This window comes from Prunus avium, chromosome 3 (genome assembly GCF_965620075.1).
Source record: "Prunus avium chromosome 3, drPruAviu1.hap1.1, whole genome shotgun sequence".
NCBI lineage: Eukaryota > Viridiplantae > Streptophyta > Magnoliopsida > Rosales > Rosaceae > Prunus > Prunus avium.
The window spans coordinates 38,329,925-38,351,553 of record NC_142286.1 but is presented as its reverse complement, the minus strand read 5'-3'; the positions used below and the strand labels follow the sequence as shown (position 1 = coordinate 38,351,553).

At 37.8% G+C, this 21,629-nt stretch overlaps 6 protein-coding genes across 9 annotated transcripts; 4 read left to right on the top strand and 2 right to left on the bottom strand.

Annotated features, from left to right (window-relative positions):
• The first annotated feature begins 245 nt into the window (after window positions 1–245).
• Window positions 246–3,489, top strand: LOC110752441 (protein CLP1 homolog). Of its 3 annotated transcripts, none has more exons than XM_088251120.1 (10): window positions 247–566; window positions 675–743; window positions 851–952; window positions 1,250–1,491; window positions 1,663–1,801; window positions 1,922–1,978; window positions 2,219–2,401; window positions 2,504–2,739; window positions 3,063–3,107; window positions 3,198–3,489. In XM_088251120.1, exons 1-10 carry the CDS (start codon window positions 390–392, stop codon window positions 3,283–3,285), a joined length of 1,338 nt encoding a protein of 445 aa, XP_088107246.1. In that variant the 5' UTR covers window positions 247–389; the 3' UTR covers window positions 3,286–3,489. The 3 variants fall into 3 exon arrangements, with proteins under 3 accessions (XP_088107247.1, XP_088107246.1, XP_021808788.1); XM_021953096.2 differs by having other exon boundaries at window positions 249–566; window positions 2,219–2,353; XM_088251121.1 differs by lacking the exons at window positions 3,063–3,107; window positions 3,198–3,489 and adding an exon at window positions 2,928–3,055 and having other exon boundaries at window positions 246–566.
• Window positions 3,490–4,118: 629 nt separating this feature from the next.
• Window positions 4,119–7,648, top strand: LOC110752440 (serine/threonine-protein kinase PBL34). Its single transcript, XM_021953095.2, has 6 exons — window positions 4,119–4,793; window positions 5,421–5,758; window positions 5,903–6,038; window positions 6,213–6,349; window positions 6,431–6,554; window positions 7,018–7,648. Exons 1-6 carry the CDS (start codon window positions 4,613–4,615, stop codon window positions 7,527–7,529), a joined length of 1,428 nt encoding a protein of 475 aa, XP_021808787.1. The 5' UTR covers window positions 4,119–4,612; the 3' UTR covers window positions 7,530–7,648.
• A 1,178-nt stretch (window positions 7,649–8,826) lies between these two features.
• LOC110752454 (hypersensitive-induced response protein 2-like) lies at window positions 8,827–11,110 on the top strand. Of its 2 annotated transcripts, none has more exons than XM_021953113.2 (6): window positions 8,827–8,850; window positions 9,396–9,599; window positions 9,725–9,845; window positions 9,929–10,020; window positions 10,128–10,224; window positions 10,408–11,110. In XM_021953113.2, exons 2-6 carry the CDS (start codon window positions 9,411–9,413, stop codon window positions 10,767–10,769), a joined length of 861 nt encoding a protein of 286 aa, XP_021808805.1. In that variant the 5' UTR covers window positions 8,827–8,850; window positions 9,396–9,410; the 3' UTR covers window positions 10,770–11,110. The 2 variants fall into 2 exon arrangements, with proteins under 2 accessions (XP_021808805.1, XP_021808802.1); XM_021953110.2 differs by lacking the exon at window positions 8,827–8,850 and adding an exon at window positions 8,862–9,166.
• Window positions 11,111–11,585: 475 nt separating this feature from the next.
• LOC110752446 (mitochondrial outer membrane protein porin of 34 kDa) lies at window positions 11,586–14,332 on the bottom strand. Its single transcript, XM_021953101.2, has 6 exons — window positions 14,172–14,332; window positions 13,996–14,063; window positions 13,250–13,360; window positions 12,830–12,916; window positions 12,443–12,651; window positions 11,586–12,204 (listed from the first exon to the last, which is right to left on the bottom strand). Exons 1-6 carry the CDS (start codon window positions 14,215–14,217, stop codon window positions 11,898–11,900), a joined length of 828 nt encoding a protein of 275 aa, XP_021808793.1. The 5' UTR covers window positions 14,218–14,332; the 3' UTR covers window positions 11,586–11,897.
• Window positions 14,333–14,892: 560 nt separating this feature from the next.
• Window positions 14,893–17,125, bottom strand: PIN8 (Auxin efflux carrier family protein). Its single transcript, XM_021953100.2, has 6 exons — window positions 16,474–17,125; window positions 15,841–16,015; window positions 15,629–15,714; window positions 15,384–15,541; window positions 15,226–15,302; window positions 14,893–15,131 (listed from the first exon to the last, which is right to left on the bottom strand). Exons 1-6 carry the CDS (start codon window positions 16,982–16,984, stop codon window positions 15,065–15,067), a joined length of 1,074 nt encoding a protein of 357 aa, XP_021808792.1. The 5' UTR covers window positions 16,985–17,125; the 3' UTR covers window positions 14,893–15,064.
• Window positions 17,126–19,132: 2,007 nt separating this feature from the next.
• On the top strand, window positions 19,133–21,597 carry LOC110752443 (pectate lyase-like). The gene is made up of 4 exons (XM_021953099.2): window positions 19,133–19,551; window positions 19,759–20,440; window positions 20,544–20,786; window positions 20,908–21,597. Exons 1-4 carry the CDS (start codon window positions 19,343–19,345, stop codon window positions 21,130–21,132), a joined length of 1,359 nt encoding a protein of 452 aa, XP_021808791.1. The 5' UTR covers window positions 19,133–19,342; the 3' UTR covers window positions 21,133–21,597.
• Window positions 21,598–21,629: the final 32 nt, after the last annotated feature.

The following is a 21,629-nucleotide window of genomic DNA, read 5'->3' as shown; positions in this document are numbered from 1 at the left end:
TCATCACATTTGCCACATTAGCAATTTAACAGAATATTTGACGGAAGCTAAAGTTGACAAGAATGATTTTGATGTGTGGAGAGTAACTTTAAGGACTATTAGTGTCATAAAAATACATTAAAAGAGAAAACATTTGGGAAGAAATGTGATAATTTCATAAACCTAAGTCACCATTTGCGATAAAAAGTCTTTAGAAAATGATACATAATAATTATTTTGAAGCACTAATTAATATTTGAGACCTTTCGAACAACGGGCCCTTTTCGTTGAGGCATTGAGGCATGAGCCGGAATACGAAAGGAACTTACTGAGAGTATAAAGTCGAAAACTTGTGAGCTCTGGTGAACCCCAAATACGGAATACCAAGAGAGTGATGCTAGCAGAAGGAGATGGCGCAAGGAGGTGGAGCAAAGCAGGTGAAATTGGAACGAGAGAGCGAACTTAGAATCGAAGTGGGCAACGACGCGCCTCTCAAGCTTCGGCTGCTCAATGGCACAGCCGAGATCTTTGGCACCGAGCTCCCCCCTGAAATCTGGCTCACCTTCCCACCCAGGCTCAAGTTTGCTGTAACATTCTTCCTTCTTCTTCATCTTTCTTTTTGTTTTCATTTGAAATTTACGTTAAGAAAGTTCATGTCTTTAATTGCATTCTGTTATGGGTTTTGATTGTTAAAGGTTTTTACTTGGTATGGAGCAACAATTGAGATGGACGGCAGTACGGAAACTGATTACACCGCTGATGAGGTAATTTCATAGGCTTTTGCTTTTTGGTTTTTGCTCCCCAATATATCTGTCACAAATAAAGAATGTGAATGAGAGAATGATGGTGTTTCCAATCTTTAATTTTTCAGACCCCAAACATCAGTTATGTAAATGTGCATGCCGTACTGGAAGAACGGAGAAACCGTGCTAAAGCCTCGCCGCCTGATGACTCCAATTCTTCTCAGCCTCAGGTACCTACATGTTCCTCATTTGTATTTTGGGGCAAATAAATGTTAAACTTTCAATCTGTGCCCCAACCAGTGTCATTCTTTAGTGAACTTGAGTATTGGTATTTGAAAGTTCAGTGTTTGACACCTCAAGTTTTCTATGAACAATCAGAATGAACTCATGGCATAAGTGTATAGACTATATAGAAATGCAAGACAATTTAATTAAAAAAAATGTCTTTCGGTGTATGTTTGGAAGGATTGTTGTAACCCTTGGTATGTGCATATGTGTTTGTGGCTTATAAGCTTCTTTGAGATCAGGGCCCGAGGGTGATTGTTGTGGGACCTACAGATTCTGGGAAAAGTACCTTGTCCAAAATGCTTCTTAGTTGGGCAGCTAAGCAAGGATGGAAGCCTACTTTTGTCGACTTGGATATTGGACAAGGAGCTATAACAATTCCCGGATGCATTGCCGCTACTCCTATTGAAATGCCTATTGATCCGGTTGAAGGAATTCCTCTTGAAATTCCCCTTGTTTATTTCTATGGGCACACAACTCCTAGGTAATCTTTTTGTACGGTTATTTCTTTTCCTATGTTTTCATATCTTGTATTGATACCTAGAATACATAAGAAAAAATCTTCCATTGCCAATTTCTTTCACTCTAACTAAATAGTGAATCTATTCGTCAATGTTTTTACTTATTAATCCTTAGACATCCGTTGTTTTTCCAGTAACAATGTAGATTTATACAAAGTACTTGTGAAGGAGCTTGCTCAAGTGATAGAGAGACAATTTTCTGCTAATGCTGAATCTCGAGCTGCTGGAATGGTGATCAACACTATGGGATGGATAGAAGGTCAAGGCTATGAGGTAATTTATAGGCTGCTTGCACTACAGGATGACTGTTGATTTAATCTAGAAATGCTTGTATAAATCTCCTGTATATGAAATCTGTGTTTGATAGTCTCTTCTTTTCTATCTTCCTTGCAGTTGCTTCTTCATGCAATTGATACATTCAATGCCAATGTTGTCTTAGTTTTGGGACAGGTAGATCCCTCATGTTCGAGTTTCTTTTATATTCCTGATTACATCTTAGTGAATTCTGCAAGCTTTTCTGCTTTTTTCCCCCTCCCTCTTTGTTTTTGTTGGTTGACTCTGTCACAAAGTTGCCATATCCAGGTTTACTTTTAATACATCCTTGTTCCTAAAACATTTATAGCTTTAACAAAATGGTTTTATATGTTGGCTTCCATGACAGTACATATGTTTCTTTTAAATTCTATGCAGGAAAAGCTTTGCAGCATGCTCAGAGATGTACTAAAGAACAAGCCCGGTGTGGACGTTGTTAAACTTCAAAGATCAGGGGGTGTTGTATCCAGGAATGCGAAATTCCGTCAAAAATCCAGGAGTCATAGGATAAGGGTAAATATCATCTTTTATGTAACCAAGTTACAGAAAGATAGGATAAGGGTGAATAGCATCTTTTATGCAACCAAGTTTCAGAAATATGTTGCCATTGTGTTATTTTCTCTTCCTCATGAGAAGGCTCATGTGTGCTGATATTTCTAACAGGAATATTTTTATGGCCTTGCAAATGATCTGAGCCCGCATTCTAATATCGCAAATTTCAGTGATTTATCTGTCTTTCGAATTGGTGGCGGGCCACAGGCCCCACGTTCAGCTTTGCCAATTGGTGCAGAGCCTGCCGCAGATCCTACAAGATTGGTGCCTGTGAATATTAACAGGGATTTGCTCCAGACGGTTCTCGCTGTTTCATTCGCCAAGGATCCTGATCAAATTATTTCTAGGTAATTCATAGAGATCCATCTGATGGAAAATTGATAATGATTGAGTAAAGTATAACATTGATCAGTTTTGTTCAGTATTATTTGAACTTCACATAGGATAGCAGACGTTTTTACCCACCTCACTGTTACAAGTATGGCAAATTATTTGCTAAAAAAAGAAAAAAGATTATGGTACTTCCTTCTTGCAGGTGAGGCAAGGAATTCATTGTTCGTTCTTCAGTTGAGGGATGTGAATTTGACCATGACATGTTATATTACAGAGTATAATCCATAGAGTCTTTAAGTAATTAGCAGTGACCATTTTTTTTATATTTTTTATGCAGTAATGTTGCTGGGTTTATTTATATCACAGACATTGATCTTCAGAGGTTTGAATTCTGAGCTACAATAACAACTTTGCAAGAAGCACCTTTTGTATTCTAGTTTTGTGTGAGCTAACCAAGTATATGACATTACAGGAAGACAATTACATATCTTGCACCATCTGCGGGCGATCTTCCAAGCAAATATTTGATTGCAGGAAACTTGCCATGGCTTGAAACATGAAGTTGATGATTGAAACCCCCAACTAGTTTGTTCAGGTTGACTATGACTTGTATTGTATGGCTTTACTGGTGAAATGTAGATTACTGCTTTATGTAAGGAGAGTGTAAGACGTGAACTACCTAGCAAGGGAAAGTTAGTTAATGATGTACTCATCTTTCGTACCGTTCGCACAAAGTAATGGAATTTGTGAAAATTCAATGCAAACTGCGTGCTTCTTGCCAATATTAATCAGAATTGTTCATAAATATGTAGGACACTGAATACCGAAAAGTCTCAAATTGCAATATTCCTTGGACAAAAACTGAAAATGCTCTTGAACAATTACAAGAATTAGTGCTGTATGTGGTATGGTATAAAGGATGCATGTGCAAATTTGGGGGAATTGACGTGAAAAATGAAGGAGTGGAGAACTTGAGATATTATATGCAAGGAGATGACTAGTAGTTGAAGATTGAAGATGAGATCAATGTAGAAAACTAAATAAAAGATGCTAATAAGATAGTAATATAGGATAGTAGTTGATGATTTCATTAATTCTACATTTATTTATTTATTATTGAAGTTGTTTAAAGATGATTGGATAGACATTTGATTTGATATCCATTCAGGGACAAAATTAATTTCTTAATAATCATCTGTTAAGATAATATTAAATTAGACAACTTGGTATGTAATGTAAACTACAATTCAACAATATTTTAAAAAAAAACTTGAAATAAACAAATAAATTATGAACCTGTATGACTCTAATTGCATTATTGCATAAAATGTGCAGTGCTCGTCCGATTTGCCAAGATGTTCATCAAATCGTTCATGATTCCCATACAACAACAAAAAAAAGGAGATTGAAAAAGTAGAAAGCTGATAATAAGTGAGCGAAATTCTCAAGTACCATAGTTTTGATTTGATGTTCGGAATATGCCAAAGTTACTGTTCTGGAGCAGTGTGAAAGGCTTTCTCCTTTCTCTCTCATGCCCGACCTGCCCGCCTGCTCTGTTTCAAACCGCCCGACCTGCCCCATTAGCGAAAAACTTTCCCTCTTTCTTAAGCAGCCTCTCTTTCTACGCCTTCTGTCCCCCCTGGCTCTCTCTCTGTCACTCTCTTGACCTTTTTGACCAACTGGGTGTGCTTCAATTTCAGTTATTGAACAAAGGACTGTTCGATCCTTGTTCACAAGTCGCATTTTTGTGAACCTTCAGAGTTTTTCAAGTGTTTTTGGTGGGTTTTGGTTTGAAGACAGGTGAGTTGGAATGGGTTCTCTGTGTTATGCGAAAATTTCTGGTCTTTGAGCCATGAGAATCTGAATCTAAAAGAGCTTGAGAAGAAGATGGGTTTGGTCCTTAATGATAGCAAGGTGAAGACTTGGGATGGGAGCAAATCAAAGGGAAAGAAGAAGAAAGATGAGGCAGTGGAAGAAACTGGATGTTGGGTTAAGTTCAGTTTTGGGACCTGCATGCCTTCAAGATCCAAAGTTGATAGCGCCATGACTGGAACTACTATTTCTTTTGGTAATTCGTTAGTATCCTTTTTCTTTTTTGGAAAGTTTTTGTCAAGCAACATTAATTTCGAGATGGGGATTGGTTTTTTTTTTTTTTTTGGGGTGATAAATCAGCTGAAATAAGTAAGAGGCTCTTCAATTTGTTAAGGGAAGGTTTTATGTTATCAAAGCTAAATCCTTTTCAAATTGTTTCATTCTAAAACTGTATGATTTTATATAGGTGATGAATTTCGTGTAAATTATCAGAAGCGAACTGTTTCATGGGCATTTAGTTAGTATTGGAACGAAAAAGTCTTCACGAGACAGATAACTGATTTAGGCAGGCCAGATGTATATTTATTTGGTCAACCAACTATTTTATGCAATGATCATTTACTGTTTTTGCATGTGGACTTTATTAGAACATATGGTTGATTGAATAGCAATTTAGTTATACACTCGCATCGCTAGTGTCTGTGGCATTCATTAGGAAATTCCCAACTAACAGGGGAAGACAAATACCAACATCGTTCATTCAAGTGCATACTGCTTGTATGCATCATTCACTGATTCACTTATGTGTGTGTGTGTGTGTGTGTTTTTTTTTTTCCCCCCAAGATTCACTTATGTGTGTTGGATTGGACCTTGTGTAAATCAGCGGAAACTAAATCTTCGAATGAGAAAAGTAGAGATCGTGAACTTACTCGTGGAGGATCCTCTACGACTACTAGTAATGGTGGAAGTACTTCATCCACACCCTATTTCAGTGAGGAACTGAAGGTTGCTTCTCAGCTCCGAAAATTCACATTTAATGAACTTAAGCAAGCCACTAGAAACTTCAGACCTGAGAGTCTTCTTGGTGAGGGTGGATTTGGTTGTGTGTTCAAAGGTTGGGTCGAGGAAAATGGAACTGCTCCTGTGAAACCCGGTACTGGGCTTACGGTTGCAGTTAAGACTCTCAACCATGATGGACTTCAGGGTCACAAAGAATGGCTTGTATGACTTCTGCATTCCTTCTTTATACCATATTCTACTTCCAACTTTATGTTTGAGTTAGTTCTTAATGAAACTCGTAGATTACATACTAGTCTCCTTTGCTGTTCAATTTGTAACATAATCGTTCATTTCTTTGTATTTTAGGCTGAAATTTATTTTCTTGGTGATCTCATCCATCCTAATTTGGTAAAGTTAATTGGTTACTCCATCGAAGATGACCAGAGGTTGTTGGTTTATGAGTTTCTGCCAAGGGGAAGTTTGGAAAACCACCTCTTCAGAAGTAAGCAACTGGTCCTTTCACATTCTTTAATTTGACTGCATGTATATTGAAATTTGAAACTACCTCTTGCAAGCACGTACTAACACAGTGAAATGCATGTGGTACAGTTAGCTGTTGAATTTGCTTTGTCATGTATTGTTAGTGTTTCTTAATATTGTTTTTGGTAACTACCAGGATCCTTGCCTCTTCCATGGTCTATTAGAATGAAAATTGCACTTGGTGCTGCAAAGGGTCTGGCCTTTCTTCATGAAGAAGTTCAAAGACCAGTCATATACCGTGACTTTAAAACATCTAATATTCTATTAGATGCGGTAAGTGACTATAACTGAGCAACTACTTCCTTTTCTTTCTCCATTCCTATTCCATTCTGAAAATGGAAAATGTTAATTTAGGATTACAATACCAAGCTTTCGGATTTTGGACTTGCCAAAGATGGTCCTGAGGGTGATAAAACTCATGTGTCCACACGAGTTATGGGAACCTATGGTTATGCAGCCCCAGAGTATGTGATGACTGGTGAGTTTGGCATTCAATACTTTTGGTAACTCTACTTTTACCACAACTATGTGAACTACCAGCTAGTGGTGGTGATAGACAAAATATGTTTGTTTGAGCTCTTTTTTCTTTCAACTGTCAAACAACTTGGACAAGTGAGTGCCAAACTGTGACTCCTCCCTCTTTGAACCCATTTAAAATGAACATGGAAGGCTTAGTTTTATAATTCTATTTCTTTTGGTGGAGAAAGTCTTATAAATTGCAACTCCATCAGGTATGCAAAAAGATAGGTTAAGATGTCAGAACTTGGTGTTTTATCCGGCTTTTGCTTCTGATGAATGATCGCATACTTAGGCCATCTGCTTTTCTAATTTTATTATGTTCTTGTAGTTATTATATACTTAGTGATGACCATTGGCCAAAAGGAACATATGCTTAATCACGAGCTGGAATTACTTAATTCTAACATGGGTTTTTGGTTTAGGACATCTGACATCAAAGAGTGATGTCTATAGTTTTGGAGTTGTCCTACTCGAAATGCTAAATGGTAGAAGATCCATGGATAAAAATAGACCCAACGGGGAGCACAATCTTGTGGAATGGGCGAGACAACTTTTTGGAGACAAGAGGAGGTTATTCCAGTTAATTGACCCCCGGCTTGAAGGTCATTTTTCGATCAAAGGTTCGCAAAAAGCTATCCAGCTGGCCGCCCACTGCCTCAGCCGTGACCCAAAAGCTAGACCAATGATGAGTGAAGTTGTTGAAGCCCTAAAGCCTCTACCAAACCTCAAGGATATGGCCAGTTCTTCCTATCACTTCCAAACCATGCAAGCAGCTCGTTCCAGGTCCACCTCAAATGCTAAGAATGGCATTAGAACGCAGGCAGTATTTGTACCAAGGAACGGACACCCCGTAAGGAGCTTGTCAAGTCCAAATGGTCCTCCTGCTTCTCCATATTATCCTCACAAATCACCTAAACCTAACTCCAAAGAATGATGACGTCGATTTATCTGTATGCTTATTATCTTAGATGTAACTCTCATATTGTACCATCTTCAGATTGTTCTTTCAATTATAGCACGAAAGAATCATTTCATTCTCCTTGAAGAGTTTTATTGCTGTCTCTGCCCTCATCTCATTTCATGTTCCTGTAAAATGATAGAGCAGACTTTCTTTTGCATGTATGCTCAGGCTTGGTAATTTATCAACCTCCAAAGTTTGTAAAAACCTTAAACTTGGGGTAGATAATATTTGCCATTGTCCCTAGTTGTATGTGTTATTGGGTGAGGGGTGTAAATTTAATGAAGCCCCATTTACCTACTGATGCTAATCGACAGAGTTTTCCATATATTGCAACTTCTTATGTCGTTTTAATCAACTTGTGGCACAATGTAATGTGGACAAAGACACATGGTGCATGCTGACCTTCCTTCTAATTTGAGCAAAGACAGGAGGTTTTCTCACACACACTAATTTGAGCTAAGAGAGGTGTCATAGGAATTCGAACATGAGATCACTGATCTGCAAGTTATTCTATCCAATTACAGGAGTTATTCTACCCACCAACCCCCATTACTTGCCCCTATTTCTGGAACATTCTTTTACATCACTATCATTAATTAATTAATTATTAGTTCTTTCTACCCTTTGATATATTATATAGTTAGAAACAAACAAACACCATCAAAATTATAAATTAAAAAAAATTAAAACGAAATGAAATGTTTATTGCATTTATTTCGACCTTATTTCGTCCGAAAAATTGAAAACATGTGTTTGGCATTAACCATAAAAGCTCAAAATTGAATTATCCTCTATGGTCTGCTCTATCAGATTGAGTTGAAGCCTTTTCTTTTATCTCAATCGTCATTAAAACATTATCAAAATGAAACTCCTCCTCGTTTATTTGCACTTCACAAAGTTAAAAAAATAATAATAATAAAAATTGAAAAAACAAAAAAACCTTTGATGACATGGAAAATTGCAAGTAAAGGAAACTAATAAATTAATGAAAATGGACATAGTATACTTCCTATTATTATTATTATAAATATTAACATGAAAAGGAAATGAAACAGAATAGGGGTAATATTGACTTTCTACTCACATCCGTAGAGTACTAGAGAGAGTTATACCGGTGGCCTCCAGCCAGAAAAGGGCAATACTGTAAATAGACTACCATGGAATGTGTCAGCGTAGAAGGGCAAGTTGGTCATATACCCACTGAGCTCTGCTGCTGCTGCTGGTTTTATATATCTCAGCAATTTTGGCTTGGATTACAAGAAATAAATCAAAACAATTTAAAAGAAATTCAAAGGTGAGGGATGACCGTACAACTTGAACTCTGTTTCTCTCGTCTGGTTGCTCATAAATTTTTTGAAATGGAAAACGAAAAAGAAGTCTCTTCGAGTCCGTTCGTACTTCACACTCTGACTCTCTGAAAACTGAAATCAATAAGGCCATTCCCTTTAGTGCTAATTGATATTGTTTGCTTTTTTAGTTTTCTCAGAGGAAACAAAAGAGGGGAAAGAAAAAAGAAAGCCAATACCAGAATTGGTCTGAAATAAGTGCATTTAGTTGACGTGAGATTTCTGTTTGGTTGCTGAGAAAACAAAGGAAAATAAAAGAATTATGTAATATTGAGTTATATTTTCTGTGTTTTTTTTGTTTATTCTTTGGTTATTCATTTTCGTTAGATCTGTGCTTAAATGATTTATATTTTCTTGTGATCTCATTCTGAATTTATGTTTTTGTATAAAAGAAGGATCTTTATGCTATGTATGGTGATTTTCTTGCTATAATGCAAAGAAATTTGTCTCCCACTCTCGTTCTCATACACTGTTTTATTATACATATTACTAGTTGCAGAACTGAAAAATGGGCCAAGCACTTGGTTGCATTCAAGTGAACCAGTCAAAAGTTGCTGTGAGGGAACAATTTGGGAAGTTTGATAATGTGCTTGAACCAGGATGTCACTGCTTGCCCTGGTGTTTCGGGTACAAGATAGCCGGTGAGCTATCACTGCGTGTGCGCCAACTTGAAGTTCGATGTGAAACCAAGACCAAGGTTTTTTCGGATTCTTTAGCCCTTTCTTTACTTTCCCTGAAGGATATATGCCTTGTGTTTATGTCAGGCTGTGAAATGTGTTATTGTCTTGAACAAATTTCGGTTTTTAACAATGGGGTTTTCAGGACAATGTGTTTGTCAATGTGGTTGCATCTATTCAGTATCGTGCCTTACCGGAAAAGATAGCTGATGCTTTCTATAAGCTCTCTAATGCCAACTCACAGATTCAGGCCTATGTGTTTGATGGTAAGTGTTGGAAGATAATGTGATTGGTAGGCATTGTTGCTTTGTACTAGTTGATTAGCAGCTAACATTTTTCTGTTCTTCAGTTATCAGGGCAAGCGTACCCAAACTGGAGTTGGATGCTGTCTTTGAGCAGAAGAGCGACATAGCAAAAGCTGTTGAAGAGGAGCTTGCAAAGGTTTTTTTTTTCAATACCAGATTGACACAATAATTTAACTAAATAAAAGGGTTATATCTTTGCATGACATAGTTTGAGAACCGACAATGTAACCATTTTCGTTGCAGGCAATGTCTACTTATGGTTATGAAATAGTCCAGACCCTTATCGTGGATATTGTGCCTGACGTTCATGTGAAGAGAGCAATGAATGAGATCAATGCAGGTAACTTAAACTTACATGTATATATGTACTTGCAGCATTTGACGAATTACTTATTTGCTTCTCTTATTAGTAATTTGTTACGAATACATACAGGAAAAAAAAAGTTCAGACACATTGTTCTGAAATTTCAATCTGTAAGTAGGTAATTGCTCAGTTTGTGTGTTTCTCTATGTGTCACAACAGCTGCAAGACACAGGTTGGCAGCAAAAGAAAAGGCTGAAGCAGAGAAGATACTGCAGATCAAGCGAGCTGAAGGAGAGGCAGAGTCCAAGTACTTGGCAGGGCTTGGCATAGCCCGCCAGCGCCAGGCTATTGTTGATGGGCTGAGGGACAGTGTTCTTGTCTTCTCTGAGAATGTTCCTGGAACATCAGCCAAGGATGTCATGGACATGGTTCTGGTGACTCAATACTTTGACACCATGAAGGAGATTGGAGCATCCTCAAAGTCCTCGTCTGTTTTCATCCCGCATGGGCCAGGTGCGGTGAGGGATGTTGCTTCCCAGATTCGGGAGGGTCTCCTGCAAGCTGATAATGCTAAGGAGTAGAAGGGACACTTGAAACTTCTAATATGCTAAAAATTTAGTGTTGAAGAGTAGGTTGTTCACTGCTACTCATATGCAAAACTTTGTCATGGTTTTCTCCTCTTGGTGATAGAACACAATTAATGGTTACATTATTTAGTAGATGTGGTTGGAGGACATACCACTCTAAAGTAAAATATATGCTGCTTTGAATTAGCCTGTTATTTAATCTGTTTTCATCTTAAATCTCATCTGTTTCCTGCGCTCGGATGAAAAGGAAGTTGCTTTGCATCAAACAGCACCGGAGTTTTTAGTTTTTTAATGTAAAAAACTAAAATATTTTCCTGCTAACGTGTAATTAGCTCTCAATTTTCTATCCACTGCTAAAGGCCAAAAAACTTACTTATAACCGGAGTAGCACTATTTTGCTATCCTCGATCAATAACACAATGACACATGAAAAATATATCCTACGTGTTATTGCGTTATTGCTGGGAATAGCTAAAAGTGCTTGCATGAGAGTCTCTCCACAGAGAGGTGTTGCACTTTGAATTGTTCACAGGCTCGATCAACCATCTCCATCGAACAATTTGTCCTCATATACTGATTTGTTCCACTAATTAAAGTAAAAAACGGCTCACCACACCAATTGCTTGCCCACCTTATCCCTGATTGGACAACTCCTACCTACCGTCCCAAAGTCATCACAGAATAAAACAGACATTCCAAATGTTCCTAATTCACAAACACGCATCAGTAGCCCAATAATACGAGCCTTTTCCAATTAAAAAACTAGGTGCAGCAGTAAAATGACATGCAAAACAAAGCTGCAAAGATCAATTATGGGAGGAAAAGAAAAAGATTAACGAAACACCCACCAAAAAGGGGAACAAAGTTAAAAGCCTACCTCTCCACTAACAGGCTTCATCATCCTCTGTTTGTTAAACAGCAATTTAGAAACGTAACAAAATACGTCTGATACCATCAAATTTTTATTTTTACAAACCAAAACCGCCGAAATGGAACGATTCCCCTAACATATGGACTTGTTTCAAGAAAATCAACATTTGGAACCAAAATAAAGTCGGCCTGGAAAGAAAACTATACTATCCCTCTACCCCTGCTCCCTGCAACAGTAGGCAATAAGCTCGATCATGGCTTGAGAGCAAGAGCCAACCCGATCTTGGCGGTCTTCTCAATGGCTTTGGTGTCTACCTCTCCTGAAATAGTGACAAATGATTTTGGACGCCACTCATGCTGGATAAGGGCACTTGCCTTGCCAAAATTGTTCACTCGTGCCTTTAAAGTCGTCAATGGATCCAGGGCATGCTGGGTGCCAAGAGTGATGGTATTCTCATTGGTAGGAAATCTATGGGTCACCTCAGCACCAACAGCTGTGTTAGTAAGGGGATTGACATTGTGATAGTAGGATGCACTGAGAATGTCACCTTTATCATTCCTGCACCATGAAAAAAAAAAATATGAATCACACAATGCACCAACAATCCAAGATGTAAGCCAAAACAGCACCAAACTGAGTACATCTGATTTAATGCATTTAAGACATAATTATAGAGATTTTTTTTCTTCATTCTGGAGTGGGCAATGGAAGATTGAGGCTCTTATGTATGACGATAACAAGGCAAATGTACGTAAAATCAATAAGCCCTCTTTGACAAGCAAAAGAATATACTTACAGGGTCAGTGCAGCGATTAGGTCTGCATTGGAGAAGCTCACTCCAGTATTGCATTTAGTCAAGTTCCCTGTCTTGGTGTCAAATGACAGATCAGTACCAAGTGCAAGTTGATTAGTTCCTATGACACCAGAAAAGTTAACAATAGGGTTTGGTGTCAACCCAACGCTGGTGCTTATCCCTGCATAGTCATGCAAATACTGGAGTTCCACCTGTTAACAATCACTCACAAATTAGATACCAATTTTACAACTGATCCTGATAAATGAAATCCTCCAATAATCGGAGGAAACGGCATCCACCAACATTTTCTACTGCATATTCTCCAACTTAAAAGACAAGGAATGAAATTTTAATTTAGCAGCATGACACAAATGAAAACCTTCCTACCTTTCCAGACCTCTGGTCGGGAACTTTGAAGCTAAAGATTGCCTTCAATCCAGGAGCAGGTTGATCAACCGTAACAGTGGTGGAAAGCTGATAACAGAACAAACCTTTGGTAAACTGATCAAAGCAATAAAATGATGATCATAGCTAAGAAAATGTACTAGAGTTGATCAATTCTGCTATATCTGAATAAATCTTTATAGCCCAACAATCATTCTACTGGATAGGGAAGGATCAACACAAAACAAAAAAAAATATGACAAAAAAAACCCAGTTACATATATTAACAACCCCAAAGAGGTGACTAAAACAAGATAATATCCAGAACCAGCATTTGTTTAATGTATCACAACACATTCAATGGGAGCTGGGTATAAGCAAAAAAGAGTGATATGGAAGAAAAATAATGGAAGTAGGAATTACATTCGAGTCTGTGTCAACTTTGATATCAGTTGTGACATTCTTGTTCTTCAACTGGGTGTTAACATCAGCCAGAAACAGCTCACCTTTCTTTGTTCCTGAGGATGTGATAGCCTGCAGATATGAAGCGATAATACATTGTCAATTTAGAGCATATAATGGTTACACAAAGGGGAAATTATACGGTGCCTCAAATTAAACAGTTACAAACTCAATGCTGCTACATTGAGTTTTCGTGAGCAATTTCACTTAGATTGTTTAAATTCAACAAAGTCTAGCTAAGGAAGCCAAAAAGTTCTATTACAAGCCCTAAACTCACAAAACAGGCAGTAGAATTACCACACATGACATTGTTAAACCCCCAAAAGATCACAGTCAAATTCAAAATAACTAAGAAGAATAGCATGCCAGGTATACTCATGGACATTTCGATATATAAACTGCAACAAAACAATAAGTAATACTTATTGCTTAAATGCCACCAAGACCTTTCTCAAATACATTTATTATTTCAAAAAAATAAGAGGGAAAATTTAAATTTAACCAGATAAAGTAGTATACAGAAACTGAACCCTATTGTTACAGGTTTCGCTTGGAGCCCAATGGTTCCTCCGCAAGTCCAATCTCATGGACTAAAATTATAAATAGGAGCTAAAATACACACGAGAAACGAAACCCTAGAGCTTGAACAAGTGAATATACATAGACAAATACAGATCTCAGAGTAAAAAGAGAGGGAATGAACTGACCACTCCGGTGGGAGAGTAGGTAGTGACGGTGAACTTCTGGTCGCTCTGGTAATCCTTGTACAGAAGATCTGCCACACCAACAAACAACATAAAATAAGTTTTAACAAAAACCCATCAATCAAAAAATTCAACAACAAAATTTATATATATATCAGATAAGATTGAAAAAGGGAGACCTCTGGCTTTCTTGCCGATGTCAGTGTAAAGACCAGGACCGACCATTTTGCCCAGCAAAGATTGAAAGAGCAAACAATGAAAATGCGAAGGGATTAGCTTTCCCTGTAGCTCTGAGAAGCGGAAGTGAGAAATGAATACAGCGATGGGCGATATATAGGGGGGACCAAAAACCCTAAATCACACCAATTTCAATTTCACCTTTCTTTTCGGCGAGATTTTCCTTTCCTTTTTTATTTCTCAATTACACGTGGGCCGTCGGATCTCGCTCTTTGTTACCGTTGATTTTCTATTTACATTTTCATTTTTTATGTTTTTTATAGATTAATACACGTGATGCTTGGCGTTTCGGCCAAGCTAATTTTACTTGGTTCATTTTACCAAATTAGCCTCTTATTCTTTTCCCAAAAGTAAAGGACTTGGAAATTGAGTTGTTTTTTTGGGGTCAATATATTGCAAAATGATTGTGAATGTGTAATTATCACAATTATATAATATAAAAATATAAAAAGTTGGTGGCAGTGAAATTGACATCACAAGTTTGTAAGTTCTAGAAGATTGGACTGATATTGAGAAAATTCTACAGTTTTTGATAATTAAATCTGGAAATATGATTATTTTTCTGTTACATCTTGAATGAACTATCTGAATTACATGACCCTAATTTCACTATTCAAGCATTTACTTTGTTAGTTTTTTTTTAATATAATAAATACACTCATGTATATAATATTTTATATATAAATACATATAGGAAACATATCAGCCATATTACATGTCAAACAAATTCTAAATAAATTAAATGATCCTCCTCCCATAATCTACCCTCAACAATTTGACCACCGTTTCATTGGGGTTCCTCAAATCTGTTATGTTCATGCTGAAACTGCAGAGTTTATAGTCCCAGTAGGAAGTAGTAGGCCAATGCTATTGGCAAGGCAATGAGCATCCCAAATATAACCCTGCAACAAAAAAACAGAACCAGATCAGTTGAGTCATATGCATGACATGATTTTCATTTTATAATATGAGATGATGAACAAGATCAAAACTTACCCGGTGCTCAAAATGTCTGGATGTACATTATATTCTTTCGCGAAAACGAATGGAACGATTCCTTGAGGAAGAGCCGCCTGCAGCAAACGACATAGTATTCAGCCTTGTGTGTCTGTCTACCAAAGACTATAAAGAAAACCAAATATATATATATGCACCTGCACAATTGCCACTCTGAGAATTCTGCCTCTTAGTCCAACTGCAAAGGAGGACACTGCCATTAGCGCAGGCCCGGCCATGAACTTCAATCCCATGGCTAGCATCCCCGTTCGTGTCCCGCATGCTATTATGCTGCCACGCGATGCCATGAAAAGGCCTATTAAGCAGCACAAATTAATTCATGTTCTAAATCTGAAGGTTGTTTTTCAAATATCATGGCAGGTAATTAGGAATTACTTCATACCTAAGCTGAACATTGCCATACCAAGTCCTCCAGTTGACAGTATTGCAATTGATTGTGTGACAATATCTGGCAGTTTCACCCCCCACCTGCAACAGATTATTATTCAACACATTGGTCTTGCTTCTTAGTAACAAATATGCATAGAAATGAAACATCAAAAGTGAAGAAAGTTATGCCTAGCTACCAGTATAAACCTCATGATGGGTACCTACTTGTAGTGTATGCTTGCCCAAATTAGACCCAACAATGTTGCATGTGTGTTGGGGTTGGCTATAAGCTTCCTCCCAACTGTTAAGAGGATAGATTTGATTTTCTTAGGAGTTCTGCTTCTTGTTTCATCCTCCGCTTCCTCTTTGGATTGTGCTTCTTGAGGGGCTTCCATCTCCTCTTCGAATACAAAGCAGACCAAAATGTTGTCGATGTGAGAATATGTCAACATAATTTGATATTAAGAAGTAATGCATTTTGTATGTTAGAAATCAGAATTCTTAGGGAGAATGAAGTGTAGCTTCTACATATAAATGTGGCCATTATAGTTTATAGGAAAAACCTTCTGATATTTGTTGATATCAGAATAGTATTTCAGACCTTAATTATATATGCTAAGATTCCAGTTGAAATCAAGAAAAATCTGAATTCGGTTCAGGACCCCAAAAGAGTCACCATAGGGTAGTGAAGTTAGAGGAACAAAATGGAAACTGACTCAACTCAACCATTTGTGTTTAGTGAGTGCAGATTACAATCCAGGAAAAGAGGGGTTTATGCTGTTGCAGCCGCACGTGTACGATATTTGTGATGCTTTTTTGTCATACTATTAATTTAAAATGCAATCTTTGAATGCTAACCTGCAGTGGATTCTGATGAAGGTGTCACAGAGGCTGCCTTAGCAGCCCTGAACTCAAAGAGAAACAGTAACATATTGTACCAGATTAAGCTCTGTAACACAACTATCTGAGTAACAAGCATGGCTGCTTCATCCCCATACATGGCCTTTAACAGAGGAATTCCCAAGATTAATGTGTTAGGCATAGTTGACAGAGAGAGACCGGTTATGATCGAATTCAAGCCTCCATGGGAGCTGAATTTAGTGATTGCTGTCAATGCTAGAAAAGCAATTAGTTTTTGTAGGCAGTCAGAGAGAATGAGTTTGAGGTTCATTTTGTAGGGGTTATTCCCAGAAATCACTTGAAATGACAAGAGAGGGATTGAGAATTTTGCCACAAACTTGTTTATGCCAGAACATTGATCTGGTGTGAAGAGCTTCCACCATTTCACAGAAACATAGGCTAAAATCATGGCAACATATAGAGGGACAGTGGCTGCCACAACATGATAGACATCAGCTAGAGAAATCATGGTGGCTCTAGCGGCTGAAGAATCGAAAATATCTAAAACTGTTTCTCCATTCTTGGTGATGAACTCTTTATATGCTGCTTATAAACCAAAAAAAAAAAACAAAACAAAAACACAAGAAAACCCTTTGTTGTGCTTGTTTGTTGCTTTGTCAGATATGAAAAGTGAAGGAGAGAATGCTTGTTTCTGTAGAATCTTTATTAAAGTTTTATTTAATCCCCAGAATGACCTTAGACACTGATTGTTTGTCTCAGGGTGAAAACATGATTATTGCCTTTCTATTTTATCTAGTAGTTAAAAGAAAACATTGCCAACATGCTAATGTACATTAATTAACTTCTGGTGCATGCTTTATTCCCTTGTGTGATGCTTAAGTTTCAACTAACTATATAAACAGTAGACAAGGTCAGTCTATGATTATAAGAAGATTAATCTTAAATGAAAAGTCAGGGTATTTTTGTCATCAAATATCAAAAGGTAGATTCCAGTTTAATTTCTTGTGGCCATGTTCTTTAGGCAAAGCAGAGCTATGTAGCTAGGCTGACATGGCAGCTCTGAACCCTTTTCTGGGTGTGATTTTTCCTTTTGAGTTTATAGTTTTTGCGCTATTTTAGGGAGCCGAAAGGGATTTTATTTGCCATGATTTTATTTCTTCATGATTTTGAGCCGAAAGGGTACCCCAATGGTTGTAAATTATGAGTATGGCTGGTTTACTTTGGAGGGTTTTCAACTGTAGGAAGGAAGAATAAAGGAGTGAATTGCAAGGGAAGTAATTGAACCGCTGAGTTTAACAGTTTGAAGGAAGAATTTTAGCTAAATATGGTCAAAAGTGTTAGAATAAGTGTTGTGGGGGAATTTGCTTTTCAAAATGCGAAATTTTGTTTTCTAAAAATGAAGTGATAATATCTCTTTCTTCAACTTGTCTTTGAATATTGAGTTCCTATTTGTTCGATCTATTGTTATCATCAGAGATCATCACATGAATGCACAATGGCAAAACTTTATACATCTGAAAAGTAGGTGAATATTAATATATCTCTGCTGTAGTGCATTAACATATTCCTTCCTGCAGCATATTGTGGCAACAGCTAGCATATATCCTGGTGCTGCTGTCTGCAAACAAAACCTTATGCAGCTCTCAAATTCATATAATTATACAAATATGCAGCTTTTTGTGGTTTTGGTTTTCAGTGGAAATGAAATATATGATCACCTTTTTTTTCTTTCTTCTTAAAGTGCTTCTTAGGGTTCATTTGGGAGTGATTCTGGATATGCCAAAATCACTTTTGGGAGAAGCACCTCCCACGTGATATAATTCTCCATATATAATCAATTAAAGTGATTCTTCATAGAAGTGATTATTGGACTATCTAGAATCCCTCCCAAACGAGCCCTAATTTAGTGTATCTATGATTCTCTGTTAGCATACACTGACTAATTAAAGTGCAATTTGCAATTGAATGCGATGAAGGGTAGCCAAGGAATAAATTGGAGTACCCCATCAATGTTCTGTTCATTGAAGGAAGGAATGTCTGATATGCTCTTTCTGTGTAGGTTAGAAAAGGCAATTAATTATTAAACTGCATTTGTTTTTAGCTACATGGTCAGACAGATTTGACCAAGACCAAGACCAAATTCCTGATTGGAAAACCTTTTTCAAATATCTATTCTCTTCTGTGTAATTCTAAGCTAAGTTTCCTTTGCTTTATCTTGCACTAGAAAATGAAAAGGTGAAGCAGAGCCCAAGCCAAAGTTTTCTTTCTCAGAAAGGGTGCCTAATTTCACATCAGCAAATTGGTCTACACAAATTCTTTTGACCATGTAGCTGAAAACAAACCAACTATTTTCTAATTTAACTCGAGAATTGGTAAATATGTTTTAATGTTTTGTGGATAGGATGAGCTACGCGAAAAGAATGGTTATAACTAAATAAGCAATTATAACCCATAATTACCTAATTAAGGACATGCTAATTAATACTTGACTGTGGTTGATTATTAAACTACTGATTCTGTTACCATGATGAACTCAAACCAGCTCAATTAGTCAAAACGTCTGGTTCCCCATCTTCTGCGCCCTCCTAAATTTAGACACTGGTTGCATTATAAAACTCCAAATTTTCATTCTGCTCAAACCAAGCAATAAGCAATACATAGTATTGCAAGTACTTAGAAGTTTGGCCTCTGTTTCAACCAATATTTAGTTTGGCAAGGTCTAGCTGGGCTGAATCTGAGACCCCGGTGCACAGCTGGGCTCAATCACATAGACCTTGACCATATCTAAGAAAATTAGATAATAAAAAAAAATTAGATAAAAAAAAAAGTTGAAAGAAAAAAAAAGGGCCAAATTATACTTGGACCAATGGCGTCGAAGCTCGATTTAGTCCTTTTCATGATTTCTTTCTGCATACTGGTTCCAAGCCTGAGAGCATCCATTGCTAACGACAGCAACGTTGGTCAGTTTGATGCTGTCTGGCAGGAACGAGCGCTGAAAGCTGAGAAAACTGCCCTCAAGGCCTATCAACCCAACCCTGAAAAAGTTGCAGAAGACTTCAACGAAAGTGTTCAAGAGTAAGTCAATTCATTATCATCCACCATCTTCATTTATTTATTATTATCAATTTTGTATCTTATATATAAAACTATTTGTACCATTAATTTTAACTTATATATGTTAACGTAAGAGGCTTTTAGCTCAAGTACCATGCACCTGAGTTTTTGTGTTCGAATCTTCCATGTCCAATATCAATGTTAACGTGATCATGCATGATAATGCAGGGTCGATGATTTCAACTTTGAAGATGATGCTCAGGTGAGCAACATCACAGGGAGGCATCTACTGGGGAAAAAATACAAAGGGCCCTGCAAGGCCACAAACCCAATTGACCGCTGCTGGCGATGCAGGGAGGACTGGGCCAACAACCGTAAGAAGTTGGCCGACTGCGTGAAGGGCTTCGGGCGCAGGACACGTGGAGGCAAGAGAGGAGGATTCTACGTCGTCACCGACCCTTCCGACAGCAACGTCGTCGAACCCAAGCCCGGGACTCTCCGCCACGCCGTCATTCAACCGCAGCCGCTGTGGATCATATTTGCACGCAGCATGACTATCAGGTTGACGCAGGAGCTCATAATGACGAGCCACAAGACAATTGACGCACGTGGGGCAAATGTGCACATTGCTCATGGTGCTGGGCTCACGCTCCAGTTCATCCAGAATGTCATCATCCATGGGCTCCACATACACGACATTGTTCCTGGAAGCGGCGGCACGATCAGGGACTCTGTGGACCACTTCGGGACCAGAACACAGAGTGATGGAGATGGGATTTCCATTTTTGGGTCGTCTCACATTTGGCTCGACCATCTGTCTATGTGGAACTGCGCTGATGGGCTCATCGACGCCATCCAAGGCTCCACGGCCATCACCATCTCCAACTGCCACTTCACCCGTCACAATGACGTAATACACAATTTATTATTTATTGGCACTCCAAAAAAATCATCATATATATATATAGAGAATGCAAGGTGAATTTAATTATTAATGATAATGGTGGATGCAGGTGATGCTGTTTGGGGCGAGCGATTCGTTTGCAGGGGATGCGATTATGCAAATTACGGTGGCGTTCAACCATTTTGGAAAGGGATTGGTGCAGAGAATGCCAAGATGCAGATGGGGATTTATCCATGTTGTGAACAATGACTATACACACTGGCTCATGTATGCCATTGGAGGTAGCTCACACCCAACTATTATCAGCCAGGGTAACCGTTTCATAGCCCCACCAAACCACGCTGCAAAGGAGGTACGTGTCAAAGTTCCATTTGTTTTGAGGAGGAGCAAAGCTTTTTTCATAATCATAATATTAACAATGGTGTTTTCAAAATTAAGTAATATATATGTCACTGATGAATTTGATGTTATAGGTGACGAAGAGGGACTATGCGCCGGTGGATGTGTGGAAGAATTGGCAATGGAGATCAGAAGGAGATCTGATGTTGAATGGAGCCTTCTTTGTTGAATCTGGAGTTGCTAAAAAGAACCATGGATTTGGAAGGCTGGACATGATATCTGCAAAGCCAGGCACATTCGTTACAAGGCTCACACGCTTTGCAGGTTCACTTGGTTGCAGGGTTGGCAAAAAATGCTAGAATTCGTGATCCATCCATCCATCCATCCATATTTACTAACTGTCAGAAGCACCGAAATGAAATTATACGGCCGGAAACTCAAGTCAAGTGTGATCGATACTGAAGTGCCGATGAAGAAATAATGTTGATCTAATTTCTCTACTTGTCTTGTTTTTTTTTTGTTTTTTTTTTTTCCTTTGTCTTTTAATCTAAATATGTATTGCAAATCAAAGGGTTATCTTGGAGTACTGTTATACCCTAAGCAATAAAAAGAATAGATAACCCTTCGATTTGTACATGCAACTCGGATTGAAGGTCAAATAAAATCGACAAAACAAGTGGAGAAAAATAGTTTAGAAATGTTGTTATTATTTATTTTGTATTAATTATATTTTTAAGCATTTGGTTTCTTTTTCTTTTGTAGCAGGACGTGTATATGTATTAGAGGCTTGATATACCTTTAAATAGAAAATATTTATTACACCATGTTCCATTGCCTGACCATGACTGATGAAAGT

Bases quoted from the DNA above. Each gene is read 5' to 3' on its own strand.
- LOC110752441 (XM_088251120.1), top strand. From the start codon at position 390: ATGGCGCAAGGAGGTGGAGCAAAGCAGGTGAAATTGGAACGAGAGAGC. The intron at 1,802-1,921 runs GTAATTTATAGG...TCTTCCTTGCAG, and splicing joins TAGAAGGTCAAGGCTATGAG to TTGCTTCTTCATGCAATTGA. The intron at 2,402-2,503 runs GTGAATAGCATC...TATTTCTAACAG, and splicing joins TACAGAAAGATAGGATAAGG to GAATATTTTTATGGCCTTGC.
- LOC110752440 (XM_021953095.2), top strand. From the start codon at position 4,613: ATGGGTTTGGTCCTTAATGATAGCAAGGTGAAGACTTGGGATGGGAGC. The intron at 4,794-5,420 runs GTAATTCGTTAG...TGTGTAAATCAG, and splicing joins TGGAACTACTATTTCTTTTG to CGGAAACTAAATCTTCGAAT. The intron at 6,039-6,212 runs GTAAGCAACTGG...GGTAACTACCAG, and splicing joins GGAAAACCACCTCTTCAGAA to GATCCTTGCCTCTTCCATGG.
- LOC110752454 (XM_021953113.2), top strand. From the start codon at position 9,411: ATGGGCCAAGCACTTGGTTGCATTCAAGTGAACCAGTCAAAAGTTGCT. The intron at 9,846-9,928 runs GTAAGTGTTGGA...TCTGTTCTTCAG, and splicing joins TCAGGCCTATGTGTTTGATG to TTATCAGGGCAAGCGTACCC. The intron at 10,225-10,407 runs GTAACTTAAACT...GTGTCACAACAG, and splicing joins AATGAATGAGATCAATGCAG to CTGCAAGACACAGGTTGGCA.
- LOC110752446 (XM_021953101.2), bottom strand. From the start codon at position 14,217: ATGGTCGGTCCTGGTCTTTACACTGACATCGGCAAGAAAGCCAGAG. The intron at 14,064-14,171 runs GTCTCCCTTTTT...TTGGTGTGGCAG, and splicing joins CATCGGCAAGAAAGCCAGAG to ATCTTCTGTACAAGGATTAC. The intron at 12,652-12,829 runs GTAGGAAGGTTT...GATTGTTAACAG, and splicing joins CCGACCAGAGGTCTGGAAAG to GTGGAACTCCAGTATTTGCA.
- PIN8 (XM_021953100.2), bottom strand. From the start codon at position 16,984: ATGATTTCTCTAGCTGATGTCTATCATGTTGTGGCAGCCACTGTCCCT. The intron at 16,016-16,473 runs GTTAGCATTCAA...TTGTATTCGAAG, and splicing joins TTCATCAGAATCCACTGCAG to AGGAGATGGAAGCCCCTCAA. The intron at 15,715-15,840 runs GTAGGTACCCAT...AATCTGTTGCAG, and splicing joins TGGGCAAGCATACACTACAA to GTGGGGGGTGAAACTGCCAG.
- LOC110752443 (XM_021953099.2), top strand. From the start codon at position 19,343: ATGGCGTCGAAGCTCGATTTAGTCCTTTTCATGATTTCTTTCTGCATA. The intron at 19,552-19,758 runs GTAAGTCAATTC...ATGATAATGCAG, and splicing joins TTCAACGAAAGTGTTCAAGA to GGTCGATGATTTCAACTTTG. The intron at 20,441-20,543 runs GTAATACACAAT...TGGTGGATGCAG, and splicing joins ACTTCACCCGTCACAATGAC to GTGATGCTGTTTGGGGCGAG.